The sequence below is a fragment of the Lissotriton helveticus genome, chromosome 12, assembly GCF_964261635.1.
Source record: "Lissotriton helveticus chromosome 12, aLisHel1.1, whole genome shotgun sequence".
In the NCBI taxonomy this organism is placed as follows: domain Eukaryota; kingdom Metazoa; phylum Chordata; class Amphibia; order Caudata; family Salamandridae; genus Lissotriton; species Lissotriton helveticus.
The window spans coordinates 862,676,813-862,689,772 of NC_136073.1; the positions used below are offsets into that span (position 1 = coordinate 862,676,813).

The following is a 12,960-nucleotide window of genomic DNA, read 5'->3' on the forward strand; positions in this document are numbered from 1 at the left end:
GGTGCAAAACAAAGTTCGAGGAGTAAACTAGCAAATGTGTTTGTCATTGTCTTCATGACATATAGCTAATACAATAAACAACGTTTTGTCAAATTGAAAGAAAAAATTAAAACAGAAAGGAATACTATCTTAGAAATTTAGCAAGAATGTAAAAGATAATTGATTGAGTGCATGGCTACCACAACAGTGCAATAAGGACTAAATATTTAAAGAATATTTGTCTTCGGTCATAGGAACCCAACAAGTAGACAGAACTTAGAGACACCATATGTGCGACGTGGAGAAGGAACGATAGTGAAAGAATGTATCTATGAAAAATAAAAAAAGCCAAGTATTGGTGGAAAATTATTGCAAAACCCCCCACAAAAAACAAAGAGGCGCTTAGAGACCCCTGGGTGATAAGGCGCTCTACAAATCGAAAATACAAATACAAATAGAGAAAAGTACTAAAGTACATTGTGCAAGTAAGGAAAGTAAAAGCTAACAAAGTGATAGAAGGGAAACTTTGTCAAGTGACCGTAGTAAGCTGTAAAGGAGACGTGCGGTGAACTGGTGGGCGAAATGAAGACGTTGCAGGGCGTACATGAGCATCAACGGATTGCTTCAGGTAAAGTCTGCTGGGTGCACGTGGGACAACTTCCAGGCACCTCTAGGCGGGGCCATAATGAAAGACCAGCTCCCCACACTGTAATCTAACCCGGTCTAGTTGTTAGTGCTACCCTTTGGGTAACCAGAAGAAAGAAAGAGGCTGATGAAGAGAGTGTGCACGAGAGAAGTGAAAGAAAAGAAAGAGACAGAGTAAGAGTAATGAGGGAGAAAACAAGCGTGTGAGAGGAGGAAAAAACAGGATTAGTATGAGACAGACATAAGTGGGAGAAGAGGAGTGGATAGAACAAGGGCAGAGAAGGAAATATGAGAAAAAGAAATAGATGAAGAAGAAGACAAACTAGTGAGATGAGAGAAAGAACAGCCATTGTATGTGAGGGGGAGAAGAAAGAAAAATTTGTAGAAGTACAGGAGATGTCAGAAAAGAGGGAGTAGGGGTGGGATAGAACGAGGGAGAAACAGGAGTAAGAAATGGAGAAAGGGCAAAAGAGCGGAATGACGATGGGTGGAGTCAAAGAGAGCGTATGAGTAACTGGGTGAAAATTCGGACTCCATGAGGTACAGTACCACCATCAGGTCCACAAAATGTCTCCGGTCACTGCATGGCCCCTCATTAAATCTGTTGTCACCACTGTCTAAGCTGGTATTGCATTGCTACCTCTTAATGTGTCTTGATCTATCCCAGGTACCAATAGCTAATGCAAAGGACCCCATCACTAAGCACAACAGCTCGGTTTGTTGGTTGCAGGAGTAACAAACATATTTGTTAACAAAAGAAATATTTTATTTTGTCCAAGGCGGAATGTTCAAAATGGAATTGTTATCATAAACATTTCTGATCCGGATACTCTTCCTTTCCACAAAAGGTAACAAAGTTGTGGAAAGCTCCTCTCGTCGACAGTTCTCGTCATCGATATGGTCATCACTGGATGTTCCCGACGTCTGCACGATGTTGTGTATTCCTGAAATGCACAGGGCATGACAAGAAAATGTGTTTACTACGTCAAGGGGCAGTAAATGGGCCACAATAAGACCATTTAAGAAATAATTCTGTGAAAAGCTGCTTCTCCAAATAAAGGTTCGCTGCTAGCCCATTTTCAGCCATCGTCAAGTTCCGCAACGTGATCGTCACTCCACCTCCTCTGAATCGTACTTGAAGTCCTGCAGCACTTCGCTGATTGCCGCAATGGTTTTAATTATCCTAGAAAAATGGATGGAGGGAAAGTACAAATAAAAGACACATGGGCTGGATCAGCTGGAATGTATAACTTTAGGTACTGTTTATGAAACACCCTGTCAGAGGACACATTACACCACAGATCTCATCAGCACTGCATAGTCGGCATCTCTAAACAAACGCAATTACCAAGTGCCCCAGGCAATGGCTTTGTTTGGTCTGCGTTACCGACAGGAAGACAGAAGGGAGGGAGTGACAGAGGGCCTGACCAATTTATGCGTCCTAGTTCTTATTGACATACCCTGCACATTGTAAAATATAGGGGCATATGTAGGAAGGTGGCCCCGGGCAACGTGATGCAGTGTCTTTGTAGAATTCTGTCACGTGGTCTTCCTAGCACCGATGTAAAAATGGCAGGCAGGCGAAACCCGTCTTTGCAACAGGATGCAGTCAGTTGGCTTTCTGTATTCTCATAATTTATTTAAACAGTTTTATATAGCGCTGGCTAGACCCGTAAGTATCAGAGCGCTTTACATAAGGTCAAACAATGTTACAACAATTACAACAATTATACGTTACGTCAAATATATAATACACATTCACAGGTAAAGCAAATAGGGAGGGAAAGGGGAGAGGGGGAGTGAGAAGGGAGAGGACAAGGGGGAAGACAGAAAAGAGATCAAAGGAAAGTCAGCCCAAAGATCAAGTGGGTAGGTGACGGCCAGGGAGATAATCCAAGGCCAGTCTCCCCTATAGCTCACTAGGAATCTCCAACAGGGTTCCAGGGTTCAGTCAGAGAGATGGAAGGAAGGCGATGAGGAGAAAGCAAAATGGCAGTAATACAATGGGGGGGGGGGCGTAACAGGGAGAAGGGGAAGAACTGTGCCCAAGGTCCGGCTGGGTAGGTGACGGTCAGGTAAGAACCAAGGCCGATCTCCTCAATAGCTGAACAAAGCAGCTCCACCGGGCGTCGGCTAAAATGCTCGGACTCCGCTGCCAGGGTATAGGTCATGTGTACTCAGGGCAAGACAAGTAGACAGGGAAGGAGGAGAGGGGGAGTAAGAAGGGAGTGGACGGGTGGAAAATGGAATCCATATCCATACTAATATTATAAAGAGAGAGCCCAAACCTTTGAGGCGGGTAATCTCAGTAACCACAGCACCAATCACAACACCCAATACAGCGTTGGAAAGGGCAGTTGCAGCAGAAGGACATAGGCTATGCAGACGGCCACCATATACATTTAAACGGTAAAAGAACCGTGCCAGCAAAGTAGTTCCTTGTGGGCGTGTCTGCGTTGTGCTGTGGGCGTGGGCTGGCGGCGTGACTAGCTCTGGGGGCGTGAGGCACGACCATCATATCGTGGGCTGTGGGCGTGTGCTGGGGGCGTGTGTCCGCCCTTCATGCAATGTGAGTTGTACATACAAGCGCCAATTACGTTGCTGCGCAGCATCAAGGGGCACCCTGGGGGCGTGAGAAATGCTGGGGGCATGAGAAACGCTGGGGGCGTGTGTCCGGCCTTCATGCCATGTGACCGCAATTGCGCCGCATCAAGGGGCACGCTGGGGGCGTGAGAAACGCTGGGGTTGTGTGCTACGTTCCGCCCTTCATGCCACTCTGGTGGTCATGGTAGTCTGTTCAGTTATGGAGTCCTGCATGGGCCAGTAGGCTTGTTCCCCATTAATATTTATACCATAATAATCCATGTTCTTTAAGGGAATGACTGTTGTAATGGAAAATTGAAGGTTAGTTATTGCCTTACGAACCAGAACCACTTAGCGGGTCAATAGGTACGGTCAGACCCTGGTTGTAAGACAAAGATCCACTAACCTGTTGTGTATAGTCGCTGTCTGCTCTAATCCTTCACAGGTGAAAAGCTCCCAATGTAATTGGTGAAATACCCCCAAGTGCTAACTAGTTTCAAAACTGAAATGCAAGACTAGAATTTTTTTAAGGTTCGATAGAAAGGACGGAAACTACTTTAAACCTTGTTTGGGGGGGTCCAGCTAAATCTCTCCCCTTCCCAAATGCCACCTGCAAACATCTGAATCTACACTTAAATCACCCCCCCAAAAAAACACCATCTGCAACCTAGGGTATCACACCCATAATCCTGGATTGCCATCCTAAAAGCTTCCTTTCATGGTGAATGAAAAAGGGAAAAACCTTTTTGAGAGGCTGAGCAGGAAAAAAGGAGATTAGTACCTTAAGGTTTATCTGTAACAACAAGTCTCTCTTCTTCCACTGAAGGCGAGACCGGCCTGGAATATTAGTTTCTTCTTATTAAGGGGTACTCATTATTGGTTTTGTTTACACTTTGCTGGTTACGACCCATTCTGGAGATGTTTTAATGGCCTTAATTTTCAAACATCTAGTTTCATCTATCTGGTGGTGAGCAAGATACTTGTTATCCACATTATATGTGGATAACAAGAACCAGCGGATAAGCACGCCTATGACTCTGGGTGGAGATATGACCCAGTATATGTGAGTATACTCTAGTGATAGAACCTTCTATTAGGGCCAGAATACCCTTGTGGGTGACAGTCGGCTTTACAAATAAACATACCCTACAGGCTCATCATGCCAGATGGTAGCCAACATACTTGTATTTTAGTTCCTGCACTTCTTCCTGATGCGTTTCAGTCCCCGGGTGGTCCAGCACGTTCTGTTTGGCTATCTGCAGTCTGGCAGTCTGAAAGACAAAAAATGATGCAAGCTCCTGATAAAGGGTTGGTCAATACTACCATTTGACACGCAATCTACAAATATAACACTATGCATGACAGCCTGTACCCAGGAAAAACACAAAACAAGGCTTTAATCATAGCCCTGCCCAGACCAGAGATTAGCACCCCAGCTTTGACAATCAACAGCGGAAGAGCGAAGATGAAGAAGGCAAAGCACGTGGGTTTATGATCCACGGTGATTGCAGATTATTGGGGTGGAAGATGTACCAACCATGAGAATTCTTAGGCCAAGACAAAGAACATGGTCAAGAAAAAGAGGATTACAGTAAAAATATTGGCCATTGCTAAAATGCGGCATGTTCATCAGCTGGCGAAGGAAAGGACAAGCCGTGCCATCAAGAGCATTGCCGTGAGCAGGAAATATTCAATTTCAACAATATCAAAATCACGGCTATCAACGAGCAATTGTTGTATCCACTTCCCAAATAGATGATACAGATTTCAGTAACACAAGCACAGTGTGGTTAAACAATGCCAAAGTATTTTATAAGAGTAAACACCACCAAAAAGTTGACAGAACTCTCTGTGTATCATTTGCAAGTCTACTTTTGGAGATTAGCAATGGGTCAATGGTTAGAAGCGAAGTTTGGGCACACAAGAGCAGCAGGGCACAACACAGCTGCAGCTGGTATGTGAAAAGAGAGGCAACCTATGTAAAAGTGTGCTCTTCAAGTGAGGGGCTTTCATGCCTCAAGCCAAGGATTGAGGAAGAGTCGGGTTTTCATATTCTTTGAGAAAGAGATGAGATACAAACTGTTAAAGTAAAGGAGGGGCACTCTTGTAGAATGGTTGTGGTCCAGCCTCATATTTGTTTCACTTTGACCTTACGATAAGCATGTTATTGTTGGTTGGGAGGTTTTTGTCTGGGTTTAGTGGATTGAATTGAGGCATCAGTAGGTGCGCAACCTAAGCGCCGTGCTTTGTAGCGGAGTCTGCTCTCCAGTAGACAGCACCCTTTGTGTCTTTGTACATTAATACAATGAGATCAAACATTGGAGACTTCCCAAACGAGTCTATCCACAGTTCTAATTTCCATGTTTGAGACCTAGCAACAAAGTGTCCCAGAGGACACAATGGATATAAAAGCTAAAAACACCCTGAGGAGAACACATCTTGTTATGCTGACTTGTAGGTTTTTTGTTAGCAGTGGTGCACTAGCTTTAGCTTAAAATGCAGACAGCTGTCAAAGACTTTGTCAGTGCATGGGAGTAAACTATTTGGGGGAATGTTCATTAATGTTTTTCTTCTCCAAAAAGGCGATTGCGTTACTACTAATAGAGGGCTTAAAGCATAAAACGGAAATGTCTGTTGTCCCAAATCGTAAGGCACGATGACTCCACTCTTTCGGGCAAGCCTATCCGATCAGGATGCAGGAGAAGGTATAGCAGCATGCCTACAAGCGGGCCCAGGTTGAGCAGGCACCAAAGTATCTGTGCCTGTGCGCCACATCCGAGATTCAACATTACCACTACTTCTGAAGGAGTTAGACCTGAAGACTAGCATCGAAACACCTGATCACTATTTTTATCGCCTTGCCCCCCTTCCACAAAGCTCCTAAGTCGATTAACTGGTGTAGAGACGCATTAAACTAACACCGAAAACATATTTGCAAAACTGAAGGATCTGGTTTATCAAAAGAACACTCCCTCTTCAGCCAAGCCTTCTGATGGCAAATCACTCATCACTTGACATGGAGAGAAAATCCTGTTGATTACAAACACCGTGCACTTGCTTGTTCCTCACGAAGTGCGCCTCGCTGAGTTTTCTAAATCTTGCAGATCAATTCTGGCTTAGGATGTCAACACAGTGTTCTTCACAGTAGCAAGCTCTCAGAACTTCTGTCCAGCTGGTTATGGCTCACTGCTGACCCCCAAAGTCATTTTCCCACTGAGGTCGAAAGCACACATTGAATAAGAGTGCCACGAGCCACAGTGGATTCATTACAATATTTTATGCAAGATCGCTTGTGCTAATAGATCCTCGCGAGTCGAATCACAAACTCAAGGTGTTGCAGGTAGACAATTTGTGTTTTATTACCCATAAAAATACTCCATAGTGCTCCGGAGCTGGGGTAATCATGTGGCAGGCACCTATGTTGCTGCATCTGTGATTCACAAAGGGATGTTTGTCGCAGCCAGTGCTTAATTTGTCAAAAGAAAAAAAAATATCTATTTATAGGTGTCATGGTTCTCGTCAGGAGGCCACCGCAGATGGTACCACACATTGCCCCTGCCAGCGCTGCCAAAGACAGTACCGACACAACTACTAAACATCACACTCCTACAAGTGTGACTATTCAGACTATTCCAGGCCCCTAAATCTAGAACATTGGCTTGGGTGGCAGGTAATAGTAATTTTTAATGTATATTGAATTAATAATGAACTGTTGCTGTGGTCAGCTCTTCATTATCCAGACAGCGTCAAGCACCGGTGTTGACAATTAAGTGCTGGTGCCCAGCACCGGAAACCACTGGATCAAATTAAGCGCTGGTTGCAAGATGTCCAGGCTTGGCACAGAGAAACAACGAACACTAAAACTTCTTTATGCATCCGTCTCATAGTTTTTGAAGGAAGAGCAAACCTGACCTTTAGCATCTAGTCTGAGACCTTACATGGAGGCTTTCTTCGACAGGAACGCTGTGCAAATTAGGCACACATGTTCTCGTAATAGGTTTGCCAACCACCGCCAACTTATCACTTACAGAGCCAAAGAGTGATATCTTTTTCCAAGCTCAGACATTTCAGAAAGAGGGACATAGTGCTCCTCCATCATGCAGACTCCGGCCTGCAGCATAAAAGCTATTTTTAAAAATAAAAGACATTACAGAATACGAAAATGTACTTTTGAGAGCTTAGGCTAATTATACTATATTTCCATTGCGTGAAAGGGAGCTTATCATTATAGACTGTGTTTCCTCCAATTTTCATTCATTGACTCTTAAAACACAAGCAAGTGGGATTCAACTGGCCAACATGATTCCCTGCATTTTTAAACATTTTAATTAGAAAAATAAATGTTTATCCCCGTCTTCTGCATGTCCCTGTAATGGCATTGTTTGGATTCCATTGTGGTGAGTAGGCAGCACTGCCAAGGGAACGGCACGCCCTCCACTCTAAGCGCTACCACACACCCTACTTTGTTCGTGACAGCGGACGCGCAGCCAGCGCCAAGGGGGCCATTTTCTTCTGACAAACATGCCACAACACATGTCAGCGAAGAATTGACTGGGGTACAACATACCTCGAAGCTGCCAATTTCTGGAACTGTGCGCACAGAGGATGCCAGAGAAAACAACAGGGCCTTTGTCATGCCAAGCTGCCTGCATGTTGCAGTAGATTTTCTCTATTTCTCTGTTCTTCAATAGAAAAACAGGGCTTACGTCACCTTGCCCATTCTTAAACGGATCCACGTACTCACCACTAATCCTTTTTTGGTTCCGAAGTAGCATGCTACTCACGGAAAAGCACTTCAATACCTCATCAGGGGTAGCAAGCGCAATATAAATGCAAACTTTTTTCCCCTTCTATCCCTCCACTATCCTTCTCAATCCAAATAACAGACTAACATATCAACCGCTCAAATTTCATATTTCACTATACTTATTCACCACTAATCCTTTGTGGGTTCAAGAGTAGCGTGCTACTTGCCGAAAAAGTGCTTTGACGCCTCGTCATGAGTAGTAAGCTCTTTATAAATGCAAATACAATACAATACTGGATAGGTCGTATTTTAACTACATAGACTGATTAATATCCCAGAATGCGGATTTATAGATGCAGAAACCTTTAATTAAATAAATAAATACGAATAAATACATTTGTCAGGGTAATAATAAATATTTGGTGATAACTTATCCTGATTTAAGGCCCATTGATGATGCTGGACAATATTTCGATAGCGCTACAGGGTCCATTTCCGCAGATCTGGTGGCTGTTTCACGACTTCTGAGAAGACATGTCATTATCTGTACACCTAAAGCTTTTTATGTCAATCTTGTTAATATACTGATCTGCTGTCACCTGAACCTCTTAATACAAAGCTATCTGACCCTCAAGGCAACAAAGAAGAAACTAACATTCAAGGAAATGCAGATCACCAGGTGGGGTTTACTGGGTGACTGCAGGAGATGAGAGTGGGGGAGGAGTCCACAAGCAGGTACAATGTAGCACATGTAACTTAAAATATCAAGAGGGACTAATTAGGTCCACCTTCCTTTGCTGAACTTGCTGATAAACTCAAGGTATAAAGAGACTACATGATGGGTTAACGTGATCCCTATAGTAGTATATTCTCACGATCGAGATGCAGAGCTGCCATTTATGCATACGCTGATCGATCATTTTTAATAAATTCAACGTTTGATCGCACAGTGTTTAGGTAGTTGTCCATTTCGTGGGCAAACATTGCACAACAATGCCTGCAAGGAACAGTCCTAAGCCAAGTATAAAAACGCAATACACAAGAATCACAAAATCACTAGCCGCTCACCCAGGCAGGGTAGGTACCCAGAATCAAGCCGCCTATGCTCCCCAAGGGATGGACCACCGTCTCCTGCCAGGGACGCAGTTGGAAGTGAACAATACAGGTAGCCTTATTAGAACTGAATCACCCAGGTAAGGAATCATGGAAGATGCAGAAGTGGAGACACAGTGCTCGCGAGATATCAATCGAGAACTTGTGGAGAGGCGCTGCGCTTCAACATCGTCAAGTACTCCGCACGCCTTGTGCATGGCTGCAGCCAACATCTCAACTTGGAAAGCAGCTTGCTTGTTTATCAGATATTTAGTTGCCTTGGAAAAGTGCAAAAGTATTCCAAAATTGGACCAGGTGTGTCTGTTTACAATAGTGGACTGCTCTGTCTTTTTATATCAATTGCCTGTAACGTTCCCTGGTCAGTTATATATCCGATGAGCCCAAACCCCTCCCATGGTACCCCGTACCAGTTCCAGTTTCTCCTTCTCGTGCTCTTGCATCCTCTCGATGTGCTGTGCCAGGTCCGAGCGGCCGTACACCTCTCGGAAGCGGTCTTTAATCTGGATCATCTCCTTGGAAATGCCACCAAAAGCCAGGGTGATTTCATGGACCAGCTGCCTGTACTGCACGAACCCATAGTGCGGACTGGTCCTCAGGTAGGCCTGATGTCCCCTGGAAGACAATGTTTCATATAGTTAGGAGCAAAAACAAACATTCTGACAGCCAGGGCCGGCCTTAGGTATGTGCAAGCTGTGCACCTGCACCGGGCCGCCACGTCAATATATAGCCTTAATTTAATAATCCTCTGAGGATGGATACATATTTGCGTGGCGGCCCCTGGCAGGGATTTGGAGGCCTCCGGCTCTGCTCCACTTCCAAACACCCTGACCCCCCCCCCCCCTCCTCCCCCCGCCTCTCTCTTCAGGGCCCCGCCCGGACCCCCTCTGGCCGGGCCCCCTACCTATACTCCCTGCCCAGGGCCGCCATGAGCGTAGAGCCGCCCCTGGCCAGGTTAACACCCACCCTTGTGGCCCACTAGCCCATGCCTGCCTCATGCTCTCCTGGACTCTGTCTGACAGGAACACTCACAAACACCAGCACAACATCTTCATAAAAGAAAGTTTAAGTATGAAGGGAAAATTAAATGAATGTAGAGGCAGGAATGTTGTCCACATGGGTGCAAGTCAGTGTTATCCATCACCTTCCCTCCGTCCCTGCATAAATACACGGAAGTGGCCTGTGGACATTACAACCACTACAAGGAACCTTGAAAGCAAACACGTTAATACAATAAATAATTGTATCCCCTCTACTTTCCACCCCCTAGCTCTTCTCTCAATCGAGAGACTGATCAGACTCCAGGCGATGTTCCCTCATCTGTGGGGAGTGGACTGTCAGTGTGACACTAACCTTGGCTACGCAGTGCATAGGTACTGAGTCCAGGCACATAGATCCCAGGCTGCAGGAAGAGAGCCCCAACTGCAGGCACGGAGCCCAAACTGCAGGCACAGAGCTCAAACCGCAGGCACAGAGCCCAAACTGCAGGCACAGAGCTCAAACTGCAGGCACAGAGCTCAAACCGCAGGCACAGAGCCCAAACCGCAGGCACAGAGCCCAAACTGCAGGCACAGAGCTCAAACTGCAGGCACAGAGCTCAAACCGCAGGCACAGAGCCCAAACCGCAGGCACAGAGCCCAAACCGCAGGCACAGAGCTCAAACCGCAGGCACAGAGCCCAAACCGCAGGCACAGAGCCCAAACTGCAGGCACAGAGCTCAAACGGCAGGCACAGAGCTCAAACCGCAGGCACAGAGCCCAAACCGCAGGCACAGAGCCCAAACTGCAGGCACAGAGCTCAACTGCAGGCACAGAGATCAAACCGCAGGCACAGAGCCCAAACCGTAGGCAAGAGCCCAAACCGCAGGCACAGAGCCCAAACCGCAGGCACAGAGCTCAAACCGCAGGCACAGAGCCCAAACCGCAGGCACAGAGCCCAAACCGCAGGCACAGAGCCCAAACGGCAGGCACAGAGCTCAAACGGCAGGCACAGAGCTCAAACCGCAGGCACAGAGCTCAAACCGCAGGCACAGAGCCCAAACTGCAGGCACAGAACACAAACCGCAGGCACAGAACACAAACCGCAGGCACAGAACACAAACCGCAGGCACAGAGCCCAAACTGCAGGCACAGAGCCTGGGCCGGCCCTAAATCGGATTGACTGGGAAAATTTGGTGTTTGTTGTGGGGCGGGGAGTCGTTGTGGTGTGACTGCAAGAGTTTTGTGGAAGATGGGAGGAGGGCAGGGGGTTGATGGGGTGCTAATAATTACGCTTTAAGGGCTGATTACAAAGTCTTTAACAGAACTCGATTGAGACCAAGTTGGATGGAAGAGCTGCTGTTTGCTTGACATTAAGTCATCTTTAGCTCCTGCTGACCCGGATGATTCATTTTCCCGAAGCGCTGTTCACAAATTGATAAACAACAAATCGGCGATACTTGGGGTTTCATTCATTGGACCTGTCAACTTTTCCCCAGACGCCCTGACATTGAATATCTATTCCAGCATATACACTTGCGGCATCCTAGTCTTCTCATTGTTCCTCTGGCCTGATTACTTCTTGCTATACTGCAAAGGGGCAACCATTGTGCATAAATATTAGTCCTGATGATGGTCTATAGACAACAGCACTCAAGACCGAAACGTCGACCAAATCATCATCTCCTAAGCTAGACTTCGCTTCAAGAGTATACCTTTGTTCATGAAATGACTTGGTTACCCTGCCTTAAAGAAAGGAGTTGATGAACTGTTATGTACTGATTTGCTGACCCACGCACACATCTGTTCATAACTTTGCTTTGCTCATTTATTTCTGTTTTTGATTCCCCATGAAATAATTTTCTGATTAATTCTATATAAATTCTTTTTCAGATTTGATTACTTTCCCGTGTGTTTTCTTGTTTCGTTCTGTTTCTTTCTAACATTGAATATTTTTTTATTGAATACAATTATTACCTTATGGATACATACTAGTTAGATTCTTTTGAACTAACTTCGTTGACTTATGCCACCAAATTCATTCAACTTAGTAAAAAAACTAAATCCCTTGTAGTTTTTCCCTACTTTGTATTGACATTAAGTCAGGCAGCCCCCTGCTGTGCCCCAGGCCTGAGCCCTGCTCGCCCATGCCCTAGGTTGGCTCAGTACAGAGCCCAACCCACAGGTGAAGGGCCTAGGCTGCAGGTACAGAGGTCAGGACTTTTGTACAGAGCCCAGGTCACAGGTACAGAGCCCAGGTCACCGGTACAGAGCCCAGGCCTCAGGTACAGAGCCCAGGCCTCAGTTTCAGAGGACAGGTGCAGGTACAGAGCCCAGACCGCAGCTACAGAGGTCAGGACGCAGGCACAGAGGTCAGGACGAAATCACAGACGTCAGGACGCAAGCACAGACGTCAGGACGCAAGCACAGACGTCAGGACGCAAGCACAGACGTCAGGACGCAAGCACAGACGTCAGGGCGCAAGCACAGACGTCAGGACGCAAGCACAGACGTCAGGACGCAAGCACAGACGTCAGGACGCAGGCACAGAGGTCATGACATCGGTACAGAGGTCAGGAGACAGGTACAGAGGTCAGGACGCAGGCACAAAGGTCAAGACGCAGGCACAGAGGTCAGGACGAAATCACAGACGTCAGGACGCAAGCACAGACGTCAGGACGCAAGCACAGACGCCAGGACGCAAGCACAGACGCCAGGACGCAAGCACAGAGGTCAGGACGCAAGCACAGAGGTCATGACATCGGTACAGAGGTCAGGAGACAGGTACAGAGGTCAGGACGCAGGCACAGAGGTCAAGACGCAGGCACAGAGGTCAGGACGCAGGCACCGAGGTCAGGACGCAGGCACAGAGGTCAGGACGCAGGCACAGAGGTCAGGACGCAGGCACAGAGGTCAGGA

At 46.5% G+C, this 12,960-nt stretch overlaps 1 protein-coding gene across 2 annotated transcripts in view; it reads right to left on the reverse strand.

The window, feature by feature from the left end:
* Nucleotides 1-1,368: 1,368 nt before the first annotated feature.
* Nucleotides 1,369-12,960, reverse strand: part of REX1BD (required for excision 1-B domain containing) — a 143,654-nt gene continuing 132,062 nt past the window's right edge. For both annotated transcript variants that reach the window (XM_078670330.1, XM_078670331.1), the window contains exons 4-7: nucleotides 9,475-9,679; nucleotides 4,390-4,478; nucleotides 1,698-1,807; nucleotides 1,369-1,568 (exon numbers count right to left, since the gene is read on the reverse strand). In XM_078670330.1, coding sequence (XP_078526456.1) covers nucleotides 1,735-1,807; nucleotides 4,390-4,478; nucleotides 9,475-9,679 — 367 coding nt within the window. In that variant the 3' untranslated portion in view covers nucleotides 1,369-1,568; nucleotides 1,698-1,734. The remainder of the gene's footprint in view (nucleotides 1,569-1,697; nucleotides 1,808-4,389; nucleotides 4,479-9,474; nucleotides 9,680-12,960) is intronic.